Source organism: Erythrolamprus reginae, chromosome Z, assembly GCF_031021105.1.
Source record: "Erythrolamprus reginae isolate rEryReg1 chromosome Z, rEryReg1.hap1, whole genome shotgun sequence".
In the NCBI taxonomy this organism is placed as follows: Eukaryota; Metazoa; Chordata; class Lepidosauria; order Squamata; family Dipsadidae; genus Erythrolamprus; species Erythrolamprus reginae.
In genome coordinates this window covers 114879535-114900551 of record NC_091963.1, presented here as the reverse complement: position 1 = coordinate 114900551, position 21017 = coordinate 114879535, and the positions used below count along the sequence as shown (strand labels likewise).

General features: G+C 41.8%; 1 protein-coding gene across 5 annotated transcripts in view; it reads left to right on the top strand.

Moving 5' to 3' along the window:
• The window catches only part of SPOP (speckle type BTB/POZ protein), a 109597-nt gene that overhangs the window by 73683 nt on the left and 14897 nt on the right, over positions 1-21017 (top strand). For 3 of the 5 annotated variants that reach the window (XM_070729873.1, XM_070729874.1, XM_070729876.1), the window contains 3 exons: positions 17662-17802; positions 20248-20369; positions 20838-20989. In XM_070729873.1, the coding sequence (XP_070585974.1) occupies positions 17725-17802; positions 20248-20369; positions 20838-20989 (352 nt within the window). In that variant the 5' untranslated portion in view covers positions 17662-17724. Of the gene's footprint in view, positions 1-12997; positions 13260-17661; positions 17803-20247; positions 20370-20837; positions 20990-21017 lie in introns of those variants that run through there. The other 2 variants (XM_070729872.1, XM_070729877.1) reach the window with 2 other exon arrangements.

The window sequence follows — 21017 nt, the reverse complement described above, 5'->3', positions numbered from 1 at the left end:
TTTGTTTGTTTTGTTTGCTTAATTTCTGTAGCCTCTCATATGAATTAATTAGTCTGGGCAGCTTATAATTTAAAAACAATTACAATAAGAACTCACCGATCCTCATTGAGGAAAGAGGAGAAAGCAGATCGGCAGAGACAGAGAGCTTGGAGAAGGAAATGGCCAGGATAAGAGAATCTGCTCTTGGGCACAGCAGTTTGGCCATCAATGAGATGGCTGCCCCACTAACCTGAGCCTCTCCTCAGCAGCCGGCTCAGGCACGGCAGGTGACTTGCACCGTTTAGTCCCATGAAGGCCTGGGGAGACAATCTGTCCCCATCTTCCTGCTGCTGCCATAGGGATCTCGAGCCTTCAACCTGCTGTAGCTGCTGTTCCTATTACTGCTCCTGTTCAGGGCCCTATTCTACAGATGCGCAGGCTCCCAGAAATCACCTCTTTACCCACGGTGGCTGAGCTCAGACCTGGCAAGAACAGGACATGGCCCCTTTCTTCAAGCAATGGATTCAGTCAGCAATCACAGAAGGCATTGCATTGGGGCTGCAGCAGCAGCAGCAGCAGCTTCTTAGCAGGAGACCTACATGTGGTAGGTCTTAGCAGGAGACCTTTGCGGTTATGAGGCCACCAGTCAGGAATTTCTAGATCAGTGTTTCCCAGTTCCCTTGGGCATCAGTCATCAATCTCTCCCTGAAGGAGAGCTATGAGAGGAGGGGGAATTGTCTGATCTAGACCTGTGGGCGCCTGGCAGACCTTTGTCAAAGGTGATGCAGAGGATGCCCTTAAGGCAGAAGAGAAGAAGGAGGAGTTGGCACTGTGTAGAGTATGCCTTAGGGGTTTTTGGACCATCAAGGCAACTACAGCTTCTTCCTTTTTCACTAGGGCTTCTTTTCTGATGGCTTTGCCAGCTTCAAGGTAGGGTCTCCCCTGCAGACTTTAAAGGCCACCAGGATTTGAGTAAAATTATCGCAGCCACTGACTGTGCAGCAGATGCATCACTTGCGACTGCAAAATTTTCAGCTAGAACCCTGGTGACTTCTGTGATGGCCCACTACCTTCTGTGGCTTTGTCACTGGCTCGTGGATGCAAAAAACAAATGGAAGCTTGCTTCCCTCCCCTTTCAGGGTGAACATTTGTTTAGACTGGCTCTAGATCCCTTTCTAGTTGAGACTAGGGACAAGAGGAAGGTGCTTCCTCTGCAGACTTGACGGGCCTATTTCCACCCAGATAAGTATTTTTGGCAGTCCTCCTTCAGGCAGAGGAGAGCTGGGACAGGCTTTCCTTGTCAACACAGGTCCTACTTCCTTCGATTAGGGTACCAATTCAAGGTTGACTCAGCCTTCCTTCCTTCCAAGATCAGTAAAATGAGGATCCAGATTGTTGGGGGCAATTTGTTTACTCTCTGTAAACTGCTTAGAGAAGGCTCTAAAGCACTATGAAGCAGTATATAAATATAAATGCTAATTGGCAAGACCCACTTTTGGAGGTAGAGACAAGCAGCCATTCCAGCGACAGTGGTCTTTTCATGGATCAACCTCCTATCTCTTTAAGTGCCAGAAGTGACTGCTGATCCCTGCCTCCCATAGGGGGTCATCTCAGCCTATTTTACCTCCAATGGGGAGGCACCACATCAGACACCTGGGTCAGGGAGACAATAAGGTGAGTTTGTTTTGGCCCCTCCAAAGTTCTTCCTTTGCTGTCCCATTTCCAAGACTTGTCCAGACATCGCCTTATGCGGGAGGCCATCTAGCATCTGTTAGATACAGTGATCCCTCGAGTTTCGCGATCTCGATCTTTGCGAAACGCTATATCGCGATTTTTTCACCCGATGACGTCACTCCCTTCCTTTCTCATCTTTCTTTCTCTCTCTCTTTCTCTATCTTGCTTCTTCCTCTCTCACACTCTCTTCCTCCCTCTCTCATCTCTTTCTTTCCTTCTCTCTCTTTCTCTATCTCTCCCCCTCTTGCTCTCAAGGGGCGGGCGGCACCCAGGGAAGGTTCCTTCGGCCGCCCAGCAGCTGATCTGCTCGGCAGCGCAGTAGCAGCGAGGAGCCGAAGATGGGGTTTCCCCTTTGCGTGGGCAACGGGGAAACCCCATCTTCGGCTCCTCGCTGCTACTGCGCTGCCGAGTAGATCAGCTGCTGGGTGGCCGAAGGAACCTTCCCTGGGTCTTCAACTCCCAGAATTCCCCGCCGCCCACGCAAAGGGGAAACCCCGATCGTGCACCGAGCGGCGGACAAGCGGCGGCCGGACAAGCGGCGGCCAAGCGGCGGCCGGAAAAGCGGCGGCCGGACAGGTGCGGAAGTAAAAACACCATCTGTGCATGCGCGGCCATGGAAAAAGGGGCGCGCATGCGCAGATGGTGTTTTTACTTCCGCACCACTACATCCCGAAAAATCGATTATCGCGAGGGGTCTTGGAACGGAACCCTCGTGATAATAGAGGGATCACTGTATTCAGGTAATCCAGATGGTGCTTCAAAATCAATGGGTGCTTAGTTTTTACTCCCATCTGTTTCTCGTCCCAAAATCCTCTAGAGGGTGGAGGGCAATCCTAAATCTAAGAGGGCTCAACATGTACCTGGTCTGCTACAGCTTCAAAATGCATTTCTTCTTCTCCATCCTTCAGGGAGTCAGGGAGGGAATTTTCCTAGTCTCCGTGAACCTTACAGAAGCTTATCTCCATGTTCCGATCTGGCCAGAACCCAGACAGTTCCCGATATTTTGTTATGCCAGGCACTATTTTCAATATGCCATTTGGCCTGGCTTCAGCTCTCCGTATTTATCACCAAGGTCATGGCAGCCCTGGCTGCGTTCCTCAGGACAATTCCCACTCAAATCCAGTGACAATCTCCTCATCCAGGCAGTCTCCTCTATGACCGCAGTAACAACTGGCCACAACTATTTTTTTAAAAATAAAATATTTTTTGTTCAATATAAACATTTAAAAAGGCATTAAAAATACAAATAAACATCAAACAAAACAACAAAACATTTAGAAATATACATATAAATTAAAACCTCCTAAGTACAGTAATACCTCATCTTACGAACTTAATTGGTTCCGGGACGAGGTTCGTAAGGTGAAAAGTTCATAAGATGAAACAGTGTTTCCCATAGGAATCTATGGAAAAGCGAATAATGCATGCAAGCCCATTAGGAAAATCCAAAACATTGATATACCTAATAAGAAAAGTTCTGGTGTTTTCTTAATTTCTTGCTGTGTTATTTCTCTTAACCATTTTTCTATTAAATTCCAGTATTCTTTTGCTTTTGAGCATGTTCACCAAGTGTGATAATAAGTACCTATTTCTGTTTTGCATTTCCAACAATTAGGTGACTTAGTCTGAAACATTTTTGAGATTCTACTAGGTAGCAAATGCCATCTATAAAACATCTTAATTTGGTTTTCTTTAAAAGAGGTTAACTTTGTTATTTTCCAGTTATATGTCCACACCCTTTCCCAAGTGTTTAAGTCTATCTCTTTATTTAAGAACTTTTATTATTAGGTATATCAAATAACAAATGTAAAAAAGATATATACTAAATAGTTCATATATTAGTAGCCGCCAGGTCGGCCTCCTCATCCAGGATCAAATCCCGGATGAGGAGAGCTTTATTTACCACCGACCTGGCATTGATTAGCAACAGCTTGAGCCCAGGGCCAGAGTTACACTCGTCACCAGTACCCTGGGTTGAGTCATGTAGCCGGAAGAAGGGATCGTTATTAAGCAACGATCCCTCCTTCCCCTGGAATGGCTAGCTCCATGGCTCCCACCGTATCTGCCTCTCCCCAGCAAGACCGGAATATTCCAACCCTCTGTCACCCCCGAGATAGTTGCCCTCTCCCCTCCTGCCTCTCCAACTTTCTCCTCTCTTGAGCTCCATGAGTCTTTGCCTCCCGTTTTTGTCCCCCTACTCTGCTCATCTCCCCCACACCTTTCTCCTCTCTTGAGCTCCATGAGTCTTTGCCTCCCATTTTTGTCCCCCCCCTCTGCTCATCTCCCCCACACCTTTGTCCTCTCTTGAGCTCCATGAATCCCTGCCTCCCATTTTTGTCCCCCCCGCTCATCTCCCCTACACTTTTGTCCTCTCTTGAGCTCCATGAATCCCTGCCTCCCGTTTTTGTCCTCCCCTCACTATGCTCATCTCGCCCACAACTTTCTCCTCTCTTGAGCTCCATGAATCTTTGCCTCCCGTTTTTGTCCCCCCCCACTGTGCTCATCTCCCCCACACCTTTCTCCTCTCTTGAGCTCCATGAGTCTTTGCCTCCTGTTTTTGTCCCCCCCCCACTCTGCTCATCTCCTCCACACCTTTCTCCTCTCTTGAGCTCCATGAATCCCTGCCTCCCGTTTTTATCCCCCCCACTGTGCTCATCTCCCCCACAACTTTCTCCTCTCTTGAGCTCCGTGAGTTTTTGCCTTCCGTTTTTGTCCCCCCAACTCTGCTCATTTCCCCCATGCAGTTTGGAAGGAGGGAGTTTGTCGCTGGGATTCAAAGCAGCACTGGCAAAAATGAAGGGAATCCCAGTGTGGGGAGCCTCTGGAAAATCCCAGCAATGCAAGAACGGGGCTTTGGCTGGCAATGGAAGTCCGGAGGCGGGGATTCCCAGGGAAATCCCAGCACTTTGGGGCATCCCAGCGGCGGCGGCTCAGGTTTGTAAGGTGAAAATAGTTCAGAAGAAGAGGCAAAAAAATCTTAAACAACGGATTCATATCACAAAAAGTTTGTATGAAGAGGGGATCGTAAGACGAGGTATCACTGTACTTCTACTGTAAATTGTCTTAATGTTAAATTTTCATTTATATATAAATCTTATAAACAGTATTTCCTTTACAGTTTTTTTCTATAAATCTATTAGTATCTATTATATCTAAACTTATAGAGTCCCATAGGCATTTTTTAACTAAACACCAATATGTTATACTTCTTTTTAATTCCATTCTTCCTTTCCAACCAGTTATAAAATAAATTCCAGACTTCAAAATATTCTGAGTCCTCTTTCTGGTTTAATTCAATTGTCAACTTATTTGATTCTGCATATTCCAATATTTTTAAATAATTATACTGTTGGATAACCATGTTTCCAATTTTGTGCCAGGCATATTTTCACTACTTTCAAAATATGTAATATATTATACCAATATTTCTTTTCTATTTTTTGATCCAAAATCCCTATTAAAAACATTTCAGGTTTCATATTAATTTTTTTGTTCTGTTATTTCTTCAAGCCAGATGTATATATTTTTGCAATTTTTTAAAATTATGTCCACCACATATGATAAAATGATCCATTTTTGTGTTGGCATTTCCAATATTTGTCGTTCACGTTTGATACATTTTGGCCAATATTGTTGGTGATAGGTGCCATCTGTAGTACATTTTATAGAGATTTTCCTTTTCCTTTACCGAGGCTGCCTTGGTTAGTTTATAATTTTTACTCCAGATTTTTTCCTATTGATCCAAATTATTTTATTAATTCAATTTTTTATGCCGCCCTTCTCCTTAGACTCAGGGCAGCCTACAACATGTTAGCAATAGCACTTTTTAACAGAGCCAGCATATTGCCCCCACAATCCAGGTCCTCATTTTACCCACCTCGGAAGGATGGAAGGCTGAGTCAACCTTGAGCCGGTGATAAGATTTGAAGCGCTAACCTACAGATCTACAGTCAGCTTCAGTGGCTTGCAGTACAGCACTCTACCTGCTGCACCACCCCCGGCTCTTTTTTGTATGTTATATCCAAAATTTTTAGCCCAACTAATCATATTACCTTTAAAAATGTCTTCCTCCATGTTATAATTTAGTAAATATTTGTAAATTTTTGATATCATTTTCTACCCAGGTCCCAAAAGAATTTTATCCAATTCTGATTTCTCTTTTGCTATTTCAAATTTCCTTCTATCTTTTAATATAGATTTAATCAGATAATATGGGCATCAATCAATTTTGATTCCTTGTCCTAGGGTTTTAATGTCTTTTAAGTTTCCTTGTATATCCAAAATTTCCACATATCTAACTATTTTGTGTTTGTCTATTGTATTGGGGTAGATTATTGCTTCCATACTTGAAAACCATGTCAGAATTTCTTTACAGTGTTGATGTTTTATTTTAGCCCAAATTTTATATAGGGATTCTCTGATTTTATGATTTTGGAAATAAGAGGTTTTTTAATGTTTCTTGTCCCATAGGAACCCATGCCATCCAACCTGTAGATCGTATCCCTCAAGCGTTAATATTCTTTTATTACTAAATTGAATCCAATCTGTAATCCATTGAAGAGCAGATACTTGATAATATAATTCCAGGTCAGGGAGTCCAAAGCCCTCCGAGTCCTTGGAGAGGGGCGGCATACAAATCTAATAAATTATTATTATTATTATTATTATTTATTTTATTTATTTATTTATTAGGTTTGTATGCCGCCCCTCTCCAGAGACTCGGGGCTGCTCACAACAACAAAATACAAATCCAATAGTTAAAAACAGTTTAAAACCCTTAATATAAAAACAGTCATGCATCCCAGACAAACCATGCATAAAATGAAATGGCCCAGGGAATCAATTTCCCCATGCCTGATGGCAGAGGTGGGTTTTGAGAAGTTTACGAAAGGCAAGGAGGGTGGGGGCAATCCTGATCTCCGGGAGGGGGGGTTGATTCCAGAGGGTCAGGGCCGACACAGAGAAGGCTCTTCCCGTATGTCCCGCCAGACGACATTGTTTCCTCGACGGGACCCGGAGAAGGCCAACACTATGGGACCTAATCGGTCGCTGGGATTCGTGCGGCAGAAGGCGGTCTCGGGGATATTCTTATTGTTGTTGTTGTTTTCTGTTACCTTGCAAATATTTTAATTTAATTCTTGATTTTTTCCCCTGCCCAAATAAACTTTGATATCATTTTATTTAAACTTTCAAAGTATTTTTTCTAATTTGATCAGTATGATTTGGAACAGGTATATTAAATTTGGCAATATAGACATCTTTATGGTAGCAGTTTATTTATTTATTAGATTTGTATGCCGCCCCTCTGCATAGACTCGGGGCAGCTCACAACACAATAAAACAGTTCATAACAAATCTAATAATTTACAATTTAAAATATTTACATTGATTCCAACGGGAAAAATTGCTTCTACTTACAAACTTTTCTACTTAACGACCTGGTCACAGAACGAATTAAGTTCTTAAGTAGAGGTACCACTGTATATTGTTATTTTTAGGCATTGAAGCTGTGTTTTTTAATTATTCTGTGTGTGTTTTATTGTATGGTGGACAAAAATAAAGAAAAATTTATACATCACCCCCCCCCCCCCAAAAAAAAATGATCCCAGGTCTGTCGGAAAAGCCAGGTCTTTACAGCTTTCTGGAAGACCAATAAGGTGTGGGTAGTGCGGATCTCTGGATCCGGCTGGCTGGCTGGCTGGCTGCCATTTGGCAATTCAAATCTCACCGGCTCAAGGTTGATCCATCCTTCTGAGGTTGGTAAATTAGGACCCAAATTGTTGGGGGCAATATTCCAATTCTGTAAATCGCTTAGAGACGGTTGTAAAGCACTCTGGAGCGGTATATAAGTCTAAATTCTATTGCTATCTTAGAAATGGCTATTATTGGGCAAGTAAGCTACCAGGTCAAAAGGGTGCAAAGAAATACCTGCCTTTTATTACTTTGTATGTTTTAATCATGTTGTATAAGCTGCCTAGGGAAGGTCACTGTGGAGGAGACAGCTTGTAAATGAATAGGATGAGACTCTCTTTAAGCCCTTATGGACAAATAGGTACCTCTGAGCTAAGATGGGAGAATTGGAGTGCTTGGTGCTAGGGGAGAAAAACCGTACTGTTTACTAGTACAGAAACCAAGCAGAATGGAAGCAATCAATGAAGTACAGTTGTCTCCAAATATATGACTCTGTTTTGAATTTCTAACAACCATCCTTAATGTCATCTGACTGCATTTTGGTGCTTTGCAAATGGCTTTGCAAATTACCCATTTGCAGTATACACACACCATCACTTGACCCCGATTTACAAAGGTTTTGCTGGAAACTGGCATCTATTTCCACTTCTTGGCAAAAATTAGCTAATACTGAACAATGGATTCATTTAATGATTGCTGTCTTCACTTAATGACTGTCATAAAAAAGCTAATAAGCATGCTTGGTTATGTGACTTTCTTGACTTTGGTCCCTCGTTTCCAGGCTCAATCACAGTCATAAATCAAGGAATCCCTGTAATCTCTGTTAAAAAGAAAGGAAAGGGCACATTAGGAACAGAGTTGCCCTATTCATGAGAGGCAGCATATAGTGTCCTAAAGAATAGCTTAGAAAATAGGTGAAATTAATTCTAGGGATATGCAACAACACAAATAAACCTGATGTCAAAGGAACAGAATATTATAATCTAACTGAAAAAGAAATTAGATTGTTATATATAACTAAGTGTTATATAAATAAGAACCAACAAATAAAGGTACAGCCCTGGGATTAATTTTGAGCAGTGCCCAATATTTTTTCATAAATTCAAATAATAAATTATTTGGGAACAATCATTACAATTCTAGAAACAGTATACAAACCTGTGCATGCTTACTAAGACAGTGGAGCATGTTGACTTGTGATTTCAGAACAAAAAAGAAAAGGAAGAAATTTGTAAGAAGAAAATTGAAAGAATCAAGGTCACATTTTCTGCCCACGTTGCTTGGAGATCATTCAAAGCAGGGCCGTCTTAACAGCCTTACAGGCTCCGGACAAAGCAGTGTACCCTGGCTCCTATGACAACTACTCACAGGAATAAAAATGTAAATGGTTGATAGAATTAAACATATATTTGCATGTTCATATTAATTAAAAAATGCAGTAAAATGTAATAAATGTGTTGCTGTATTTATATGATACAAGGTCCATTGAAGGGTTAATATACATGGATTAGTATGGAGCCCCTGTGCTCATGGGGCCCATGGGCAAATGTTCATCAGGCTCATATGTTAAGACAGCCCTGATTTTCAAAGCTATTATATTCTCAGCCATCATGTGAACCTCAGATCTTGAACAAATTCCACAAAGTCCAGGAAGAGACTGAAATCAAAGATGAGTTGAGAATCAGAGCTGAACAGATAGTGAGATGTCATTAAAGGCAAGAAGCTTCCTTTGAGAAGACAGGGGAGAGAGAGGAAGATTTTTTTAATTCAAATTAGGGGAATGTAGAATTTGCCAGAACTTATGTAACAGTGTTTAAAGAGTTATCATAAGTAGTATTTGAGCAGTACATGACAGGACATTAAGGATAATTAATTATATGCTAAAGGAAAATAAGAAACTAGAAAAGAAATTGAATAAACTTTTGCTGTTGACCGTGGTGGAAGTTGGGAGTTAAATAGGAAAGATGCCTGTCCTTGAGCTGTTTCTCTCCCCTCCCTACCCCCGAGGAAAAACTCAATAGAGAAACTGAAATAGGCAGTGAGCTATGACATTATAAGCCAAATTTACAAACTATATATAAATAATTCCTTAAATCCAATTGGTTTCCATCAAAGAGCTTGAGATCTATTCCTGAGGATTACAAAACAGCCAGAATGAATTCTGATTTTTTTTTTTAAAGAACCAAGGAGTGATAACAAACTATGGGCTAATTTGGATTAATATTAGGAGGAAAAGTTGAAAATAGCATTAAAAGGAAGAAGCCTCATGGCTTCTACAAATTAAGCCTTGCCTTGCTAATGTAGGTTTTAGATGCACCAACAAGCATTTAGACAAGGGTGACCTAGCAAATAAAAATATTTTAATTTTTAAAAGATTCTGATGAAGTATTCTTATCAGAGATTCCTTAGCAATTGCCTAGGATAAGAGGGCAGATACCCTCATGCAATTGACAGCTGGCAGTGATTGATCAATAACTAGGTTTGAAGCACAATTGATAGTTCATTAAAGTATCAAGAGAGAGCTATTGTGGAGTTACCTAGGTTCGCCCACGTCTCTCCAATCAGTTTCTGGTCACAATTCAAAGTGTTGGTAATGACCTATAAAGCCCTACATGGCATCGGACCAGAATACCTCCGGGACCGTCATCTCCCGCATGAATCCCAGGGGCCGATAAGGTCCCACAGAGTTGGCCTTCTCCAGGTCCCGTCGACTAAACAATGTCGTCTGGCGGGCCCCAGGGGAAGAGCCTTCTCTGTGGTGGCTGCAGCCCTCTGGAATCAACTCCCCCCAGAGATCAGAACTGCCCCCACCCTCTTTGTCTTTCGTAAATTGCTTAAGACCCACCTATATCGCCAGGCATGGGGGAATTGAGACATCTCCCCCAGGCTTATATAGTTTTATGTATGGTACACTTGTGTTGTACATTTTTTAAATAATGGGTTTTAGATATTTTCTTTTAAATATTAGATTTGTTCATTGTACACTGTTTTATTGTTGTTGTGAGCCGCCCCAAGTCTGTGGAGAGGAGCGGCATACAAATCTAATAAATTATTATTAATAATTATTGTGTATGTAGTATTAATAGACCGAATTCACAAATCTGTGGTGGGGCTGTGTGAAGTTCTGATTGCTGTACCTTAGGAATGCTACAGAGCTAGTAAAGTTGCAAAAGAAGCAACTGAAAGGAGAATGGAATATAAGGAAGGAAAGTCCTATACAAGGAAAGACTTTAAAAGAGCATAATAGGCAATACAACAGGTATAAAATATTCAAGAAATAGTTAATATGAATGATTCTTCTGCTCTCACATCATTAGAACTTGAGGTCATCCATTTGTATTATAAGAACAACCACAGAAAAATTTCCCCATACAATTAAATTGGAATCCATTGCCAGCAATGCAGTGGCAACCAATTGGAAAGAGACTGGGGAACTTTATGGAGCATCAAGCTACCGTGTTTCCCCGAAAGTAAGACAGTGTCTTACTTTCTTTTTATCCCCAAAAGCCCCACTATGTCTTACTTTCGGGGTATGTCTTATATTGGAGCTTCCCTAGCGGTGACGGCGTGAGCTTTTGAAGTGGCGCAAAGCCACGCAGTCCTGAATCGCTCCCTTCTCTGGCCAGCAAAGTCTGCTGCCTAGGAAAGCAGCGCATTTGAAAAACGCACGTTTTAAAAGCGCGCCGCTTTCCCAGGCAGCCGGCTTGCTGGCCGGGGAAGCAAGCGATCCGGGACTGTGAGGCTTTGCGCCGTGAGGACAACAACGGCGCCATGGTGGCTTTCAAGCGCCGCCCTTTGTGGCGCCCCACCACCCGTTCCTGCAGACGCGGCGATGTATGGAGAGGGGGACGTGGGCAGGAGGCGGCGCGCAGCTAGATGAGAGGGCGGCAATACCCCCGTGTTTCCCCGAAAGTAAGACATATGTCTTACTTTCGGGGTACGGCTTATATTAGCCGACTCCCCCGAAACCCCCGATACGTCTTACAATCGGGGGTGTCTTACTATCGGGGAAACAGGGTATCAGTGGTTACTACCCAAAATTGGGCTACGAGCTGTAACACTAAATTGCGCTCGCCGCCGCGGCTTGTAAGCTCTTGCGGGGCCAGCATGATTTTGCTGCTGCACCTGTGGAGGCAGCAAAATCGTGCACGGAGCCGCAGGTGCACCTGTGTTTCGGCATGCACGGAAGCAAAAAAACCTTGTCAAAACACAGCCGCACCTGCAGCTCCGTGCACAATTTTGCTGCCTCCACAGGTGCAGCAGCAAAATCGTGTTAGCCCTGCAAGAGCTAACGAGCTGTGGCAGCGAGCGCAATTTAGCGTTCCGGCTCGTAGCCCACCACTGTTACTACCATTTATGTTTCTTTACTACTTGCTGAATCCACACAGCTATCTTAAAACCTGGTTTCAGGGAAGCAACAGTAGAAGAAGGCTATTCATTCTGTTCTTATATGAGCTTTTTAGAGTCATCCACTAAGATTTACATATGATCCAGCAGTTTCTTATATTAAGCATTTTAGCTGGATAAAACAGAATTAATAATAATAATAATAATAATAATAATAATAATAATAATAATTATTATTATTATTATTATTATTAATTAGATTTGTATGCTGCCCCTCTCCGAAGACTTGGGGCGGCTCACAACAATAATAAAACAATATTACAATGAAGCAAATCTAATATTAAAAACATGTAAAACCCCATCATTTAAAACCATGCAGCACAGGCATACCAAACATAAAATATAAAAGCCTGGGGAGGTGTCTCAGTTCCCCCATGCCTGGCGATACAGGTGCGTCTTAAGTAATTTGCGAAAGAGAAGGAGGGTGGGGGCAGTTCTAATCTCTGGGGGGAGTTGATTCCAGAGGGCCAGGGCCGCCACAGAGAAGGCTCTTCCCCTGGGGCCCATCAAATGACATTGTTTAGTCAACGGGACCCGGAGAAGGCCAACTCTGTGGGACCTTATCAGCCGCTGGGATTTGTGCGGTAAAAGGTGGTTCCGGAGGTATTCTGGTCCGATGCCATGTAGGGCTTTAAAGGTCATTACCAACACTTTGAATTTTGACTGGAAACTGATCGGCAACCAGTGCAAGCCACGGAGTGTTGGTGAAACGTATTCGCCCACGATAGCTCTCACGGCCGCATTCTGCATGATCTGAAGTTTCCGAACACTTTTGAAAGGTAGCTCCATGTAGAGAGCTGTGATGTCATCATATAAAGGTATATCTCAGTAAGTTTACATGTTATGCTAATCCATGGGTCATTTATGGTTTATTGAATAAACGTAATCAGATGAGTTCAGTCTGCACGTTAAGTTTTAAATCACACATTACAAGCTACAATGGTTGAGTTCACCTAACCGTTGAGACCAGAATTGAACAACCCACATTAAAGTGTGTAATTGTCGTGTAATTTATGCCTTTGTATCTTCTTTGTAGTCCAGATGTTGCTGAAATACAGCTAGCCTCATTCCTCATCATTAGCTATGCTGGCTGGGCTTCTGGGAGTTCAGCAATAATTGGAAAAACACAGGTTATTCATCCTTGCTTTAGCCTCTCTCTATATGGATGTAGAAATTAAACCACCCTGAATTGGTCTGAGAGACTGACTCCGAAGGTCATTATAAACACCTGGAGATAGCAAACTTAGATACTAATAATTTGTGTCCTTGACTAGGCGGCAGGGAAATAAGAAAAAGGGGTGGTTCTCTTTCACTGACCTCTGTAATTATAGGCTAGCAAAGGCTTAAATGAGGGAAAGTGAGTCTGCTGTTCACATGGGACTTCGATGCAAGACCACTGCAGATCAGAATTAGAAGACTAAAGTTGGGGAAAGTAGCACATGGTTAAGGTTTGTATAGTTCTATCTTCTATTAGTGTAGAGAATTAATGGGGATTGACTTTTAAGACTTAAAATTAATACAGTTGTGTGAAGCCAATCCTAAATATTCTGAATTGTTGCATTGTATGCTTTTTTATGTCCTGAAAAATCATACAAACATTGATTGTGTGGCCACCCTTTTTGATAACGAAACTTTTAAAGAGAGGTAAATGTAGTATAGCTGTATGTCTAGTTAATTCAAAGTGCTTAGGATATTTTTACTATTTAGAAAAGACGAGTTTTATTACAAGAATTTCATCACCCCCCCTTTCCATGTTTGGAGGGGGCAGAAATATGTAAGTTTGCTTTCAAAAAGCAATATTTATTTCTCTTCTCTCTCCTCCCCCGGTTTCAAGCACAATTCTGCAGTAACATCTGTTTTTCTTAGCTTAACTCTCACACTTCTGATGTTAGTGGCAGTATTTTTGATTTTTTAATTTTTTTTTAGAGTTTTATGAAGCTGGTGGATATGCGTATCTTACCAGATGTTGTACAAGGAAGCAAACTTTTTTTTTGTCTGTGTAGACTTTTAAAAAGTATGCAAACGGAGAGGGTGGGTGGCTGGGCTCATATTTAAAATGAATAAATACAGTCACACTTTCTCGCCTTCTAATAGCTAATAGCCCCGTAGTTATCTTTTACTATAAGTTTTTCTTTCTTTTCCGTAGCGCCAAGCCAATAGAAATGTATGTTGCAAGGTTAGAAAATGCTGAAGAATGATTGCAGGGTATCTTAAAGAACCTTTTCCTTCATTATTTGTAGTGCTGCATTAATCTTTCCTCCCAGAATAATCATATTTCTGTTTAGTCCATTTAGGTATCTGATTGTCTACTCTCTCCTCTGCCAGTAGAATTCAGTGTTTCCTTTTTCCTACTTTTTCCCCCCTGCACTTTGCAGTGAGTTCTCGCAAATATGGTTGATGGTACACATGGGTATACTATAGATGCAGTAGGAACTGGCAAAGCTCCTAAATTAGCCTATTAAAATCAATCTTCAACCAAAGAGGACTCATTTCACATTGGTTCGATTTACACAGCTATAAAATGTGCTGCCACTTTGGGTGGATTGGAAGAGTGTTGCATAAGTTTCCTTTATAAAAGAGATAGCTATGCATACTCTGATGTGGTTGCATTCCTTTTTAAAAAAAATAAATAAATCTTAGGATCTCCTCAAAATGATATTATAATATCACCTGAGAGGATAGTATATAATATTCAGGTTTTTTTTTTTTTTTTAAAAAACACCTCTGTCTCACCAGTGCCATGTAAAGTGGTTATTTCACATGATTGTGAAACCCCGTCTGTTGATGCAGCCTAGGATTGCATTGGCTTTTTTTTGGCAACAGCAGCAGTGAGGTTATTCGCCTCCAATGTCACTGAGCTCTGATTTACGAAACCAAATGATTTCATTTTGTTCAGCTATGGGTTATGTTAATATGGTCATGGCAACAATTTTAGGTTTTGTTATGTAACATTATATGCATCTATTGAAAAAATAGGGACATAACCAAGTTACAGCAGGCTGTCCTATATATCAGTGGTCCCCAACGTTTTTTCCACCAGGGACCAGTTTCAGCAAGACAATTTTTCTATGGCCCAGTGGGGGCGGAAAGGGGCGTGGTTGGGGGCGGGATTAAGCATGGGGGTGCTGGTCCTCCCCGCCCCTCTTTCCCGCCATCGTCCTGTGGCCGGCAGAACCTGCCTCCCAAGCCCTCTTGCCCAGCGGGAGCTAAGCGCTGGAGAGAGGGGGTCAGGCTGGCCCTCCTGCCTCCCCCCAGCCAAAAACGCAAAAGCGCCCCGCGGCAGAAGCCAAAAGAGGCTTGAGCCTCTCGGTCCTTCCCGCCCCTCTGTCCCATCCATCGTCCTGTGGCCGGCAGAACCTGCCTACCGAGGCCTCTTGCCCGGCGGGAGGCAAAGCGCTGAAGGGAGGGGGTGGCGGCATGAGGGCCGGCAGCTGCTGACTCCACGGACTGGTGCAACATGCCCCGCGGCCCGGTACTGGTCCGCGGCCTGGTGGTTGGGGACCCCTGCTATATATGTAGCAATGGTAGCCTTCTACCCAACATTTATGAGCTCCCAAACTCGTTTTGTTCGTATTTTTTTCTTTTCAAATTATTTTCTTCTTTAAAAAAGAGGTTGGTATCCTTGAAAGAGTACAGAGATGATTAGCAAAGATAATAAGGGATCTGGAGACTAAACTATATAATGAACAATTGAGGGAATTAGGAATAAGGTATGTCCAGTCTAATGAAGAGAAAAACTAAGGTTGATACAATAGCAATCTTTCAATATTTGAGAGCCTGTTACAGGGAAGAGGGGGAGGGGTGGGGGCTAAACTATCTCCAAGGCACCTGAAGGCAAGAGAGGACTTAACAGATTAGGTCCCACAGAGTGGGCCTTCTCCGGGTCCCGTCAACAAAACAATGTCGCTTGGCGGGGCCCAGGGGAAAAGCCTTCTCTGTGGCGGCCCCGACCCTCTGGAATCAACTCCCCCCAGAGATTAGAATTGCCCCCACCCTCCTTGCCTTTCGTAAGCTCCTTAAAACCCACCTCTGTTGTCAGGCATGGGGGAATTGAGACATTCTTTCCCCCTAAGCCTTTATAATTTATGCATGGTATGTTTTGTTTGTATGGATGTTTAGTTTTATAATAAGGGTATTTTACTTGTTTTTAGTATTGGATTTGCATGATGTTTTTTTATCACTGTTGCTAGCCACCCCGAGTCTACGGAGAGGGGCGGCATACAAATCCAATACAGTGATCCCTCGAGTTTCGCGATCTCGAGCTTCACGAAATGCTATATCGCGATTTTTTAAAAAATATTAATTAAAAAAAAAACCACTTCCGGGTTTGGCTTCGGGAGTCAGCTGGGAAGCGGCGCGGCTGTTTTAAAAGGTCGCAGCCGGCCTGGGGGGCTTCCCAGCACCCCCCGAATCCCCAACCCAGGTTTGGGGGGGTGCTGGGAAGCCCCCCAGGCCGGCTGCGACCTTTTAAAACAGCCGCGCCACTTCCCAGCTGAGTGCTGAAGCCAAACGCGGAAGTTCGGCGGCCGGACAAGCGGCGGCCGGACAAGCGGCGGCCGGACAAGCGGCGGGCGCGGCAGCAGCGAGGAGCCGAAGATCGGGGTTTCCCCTTTGCGGCGCTGCCGAGCAGATCAGCTGCTGGGCGGCGGAAGGAACCTTCCCTGGGCCAGGTGCGGAAGTAAAAACACCATCTGCGCATGCGCGGCCATGGAAAAAAAGGGCACGCATGCGCAGATGGTGTTTTTACTTCCGCACCACTATATTGCGAAAAATCGAGTATCGCGAGGGGTCTTGGAACGTAACCCTCGCGATCCTCGAGGGATCACTGTAAATAAATAAATAAAGAGCATTAAAGAGAGATCCAACTTAAAACTAAAGAGAAGTTTTCTGACAATGAGAACAATCAGTAAAAATTGCTTACCTCTGGAAGTTGTGGGTGCTTCATCACTAAAGCAGAGGGTTGGACCGGAAGACCTCCAAGGTCCCTTTCAATGCTATTATTCTGGGTTCTATATTCAGTTAATGAATTACGTTGTGCAATCTTGCTGAATCTCATATCGCCTCATTTTTAAGGCCAATTCACTCTGACCTCTAATGGGTCAGAGTAAATACTGCAAAGTTTTCTCTCCTATCATGGATTTACATCATGGAACAAAGGAAGATAATTCTGAATTTTGTAATGGAGAGGGGCAGCATACAAATCTAATACATTATTATTATTATTATTATTATTATTATTATTATTATTATTATTATGGAATTTGATAATGGAAGGATAAGGAAATTAATTAATAACTGAAGGGGAGAAAAGTCACCATCGTTTGTGAAGAATTGAGAAAGACATGGGTAGTGACCAAGGGTGGATAAAGCACTCTATCCTTGGTCACTACCCATGCCCATATTCATTTAACTATATCATTCTCAAGTGAGAGTAACGTTTCCTTTAAATAGTCTCTATTTTCAATTTTGTCAATCAGCAGTTGACTTCCTGGCCTTCAGTTCTTATGGTATTATTTGGACAAAAAGTTTTGTTTTTTTCTTTAAATGAGGACGGTATATATGGCATAGAAATAAATTAGAGGAAAATCTTAAGGGATTTGGAAATTGGAAAATGTCCCAAGCCTGGGGAACAGCCAACCAGATTTTGATGATATTTCATTAAGTGTAACAATTTGGCAGGATGAAGTGTACATTTCATACAAAAACACAGCAAGGAGGAGGTGATTACGTATTGCATAACCGAAACACCATAAACTAAGTTTGGCATCTTGCTGTGTAAATAGAAATAAACAGAAATTGCTATGTTTTTAAACTCTTTTTCTCTCCCTCTCCCACTTCCTGTGCAATCAGGGTGAAGATTACATACACATATTTGTTTAACCTGTGAAATCCTATCAGATCTTCAAGCTGGCAATGTCAAGGGTACCGAGTCCTCCTCCTCCGGCAGAGATGTCAAGCGGACCTGTTGCAGAGAGCTGGTGTTACACTCAAGTATGCTTGCACTTTGTAATATCAACTAGTGATTTTATAGATCAGCTGGCATTTATTTCACTCTTTCAATTGGATTCAAGCAAGTGTTTTTACAGAGTGATACATAATTTCAAAATAACTGAACTTGATCAATTGTAATATTTCCAAATAATTGAATTTGTACAATAATTGTAGCTGGAAAGTGTAGAACTCCCAAATTCATATATTATTTATCCTTACCAGACTTCTCGGGAATAGAAGGTAGTAACCATGCAGTCATTTAGAGTCTGTGTTAGGTTTTGGCGATGCTTCTAATTTAAAGAATCTCTAGCATATACAATGCCATGAAGATTGCTGGAAATTCACAAAGAAAAAAAAACTCCAGACTTGCAGAACATGAAACCATTTTTTGTTGTTGCTTTCCCAGCAATATTAGGTTTAGAATATCTAAGACATCCACCCAACAAAATCAAATGAGTATCAGATTAATAACATTTTGTGGCCATCTTTGTCTAAGGTAGCAACTTTTGAGGGCCTTATAATTAGAATATTACACAAATGTACTTTATATTAAAACAGGAAAGGCCCAATCTTTATATTCCCTCTTATCATTGACATTTACTGTATTTACTATGCCTAGCATTAAAAATGCGTACAAAGTAGTCTTCAACTTATAACAGTTCATTTAGTCAGCATTCAAAGTTATAAAAGCACTCAAAAAATGCCTTATTGCCATTTTTCACACTTACGACTGTTGCATCCTCCCCCCTAGTTACATCATCAAAATTCAAACATTTGACATCTTACTGATATTTATACAGTTGCAGTGTCCTGGAATCATGATCACCTTTTGCGATTTTCTCATAAGCAAAGTCAGTGGGGAAGCGAGATTCATTTAACAACCATGTTATTAATTTAGCTGTTGCAGTGATTAATTTAATAACTGGCAGGAAAGGTAATAAAATAGGACAAATTCACTTAACAACTGTCTCACTTAATAGAAATTTTGGGTTTATTTGTTGTCACAAGTTGAGAACTATAGTTACATAATTCTTCATGCATATATTAATACAAGCTTAACACAGAGTTAAATAAAAAGTTGCAAAGGGACAAGCAGAACGGAAGCTTTTCCTATTCTATTCTGGAGTCATGACACATGAAACTCATCAAATTGTACTCCTCATGAATGCGAGTAAAGGTAGTCCTTACTTAATGACAATAATGGGGAGTGGGAATTCTGTTAAGATACATCATCAGAATGCATCAACATCTCACTCCATTGACTATGATGGCAGTCTCAATTGTTGTCATTAGGTAAAACCTACATGGCATCAGTGTTCTATAGAGATGGGACAAACTAGTCCTTGGAAGCAAGTAGTGAATATTACAATTGATGATCATGTGACCTTGGGATATTGTGACTATCATAATTGTAAAATGGTTACTAGGTATCTGAATTGCAGCCGAATGACCATGGGGACTCTGTAATAGCTGCAATTATAAGGAATGCCATCATAAATTTGAACAGTCACTAAATCACAGGTTATTAAAAAGGGCTACTGCAAAAGAATTCAGTAGCAGCAAATATTTTCGCAGACATACTCCTGCCTTTTCCACATGCATTGGTATGGGCCAAATATACTGACTCAATAACCCTGTAAATTTTCCTCCAGACTTCTGATAGAGAGGGTCAAGAATAGAAATATTGTAGAAATCTTTTGATAAAAAACAGGTTACATTTTCTTGAAGAGGTACAGTGGTACCTCAAGATACGAACCCCTCGTCTTACGAACAACTCAAGATACGAACCCAGGATTCAGAAAAAATTTGCCTCTTCTTACGAACTTTTTTCGTGTTACGAACGCCAAACCCGAACTTCCGGGTTTGGCATTCGGAGGCTGCTGGGAAGCCGTGCGGCTGTTTTAAAAGGTGACAGACGGGCTGGGGGGCTTCCCAGCAGCCTCCGAACACCGAACGCGGAAGTTCGGGTTTGGCATTCAGCTTCGGGAGGCTGCTGGGAAGCCCCCCAGCCCGGCTGTCACCTTTTAAAACAGCCGCGCGGATTCCCAGCAGCCTCCGAACGCCAAACGCGGAAGTTTGGGTTTGGCGTTCGGCTTCGGGAGACGGCTGGGAAGCCGCGCGGCTGTTTTAAAAGGTCACAGCCAGGCGGCAGCGGTTTTTTTTGCGGGTTTTTTTTTGGGTTGCACGGATTAATTGACTTTACATTGTTTCCTATGGGAAACAATGTTTCGTCTTACGAACCTTTCGTCTTACAAACCTCCCCCTGGAACCAATTAGGTTCGTAAGACGAGGTATGACTGTATTTGATATTTCAAGAGGATGGAGTTTTAAATTTAATTTTCCTTCATTCTCAAAGATTGGGGTTCTTTTTGGTGATCTTGTTCTTTGTAACAATGTATGTAAATTTCTAACCAATACTTTCCTTCTCTCCCATTCTTTTTAAAGATTAAAGTGGTTAAATTTTCCTACATGTGGACCATCAATAACTTCAGCTTTTGTCGAGAGGAAATGGGTGAAGTTATCAAAAGTTCGACATTTTCATCAGGAGCTAATGATAAATTGAAATGGTAAGGACTAGTTAAAAGCCAGATAGGGAACAGCAGAAGATTCATTTGTTGTTATGTGGTTCTCAAAGCTAGATTTAAAGTTACAGTTTCGCTTCATATTCATTCACAGCCATTGCTGAATTTACTAATGTTACCTTTCAAAACTGTAAAAATATGACAATAAAAGACTGGATTAATAAAGTTGGTTTTGAAACAGTTGAGGAAAGAAAGTGCTGCATTTACTTTTGAATTTTAGTTACCCATTTGTTAGTGTAGCTTAGCAATTTCCTGTGATGTACTGCAAGAGATCAAAATTTCATTGTTTAACAGTCTATAGTAAATGCAGACTAAACTGCAATAAGCATAATAAAACAGACTTTGTAATTCATGATACAATTTTGAAAAACAAAACCTGTAGATATAAAGTTGTTTCACTGTAGTTGAATCATTTATATAGAGAGAATGAACATGATTTTTCTGCTTTTGCAGGTGTTTGCGTGTGAACCCAAAGGGCTTGGATGAAGAAAGTAAAGATTATCTTTCACTCTATTTGTTACTGGTCAGTTGTCCAAAGAGTGAGGTCCGAGCCAAATTCAAGTTCTCTATTTTGAATGCAAAAGGAGAAGAAACAAAAGCAATGGGTATGGCTAGCCTGTAACTGGGTACTTA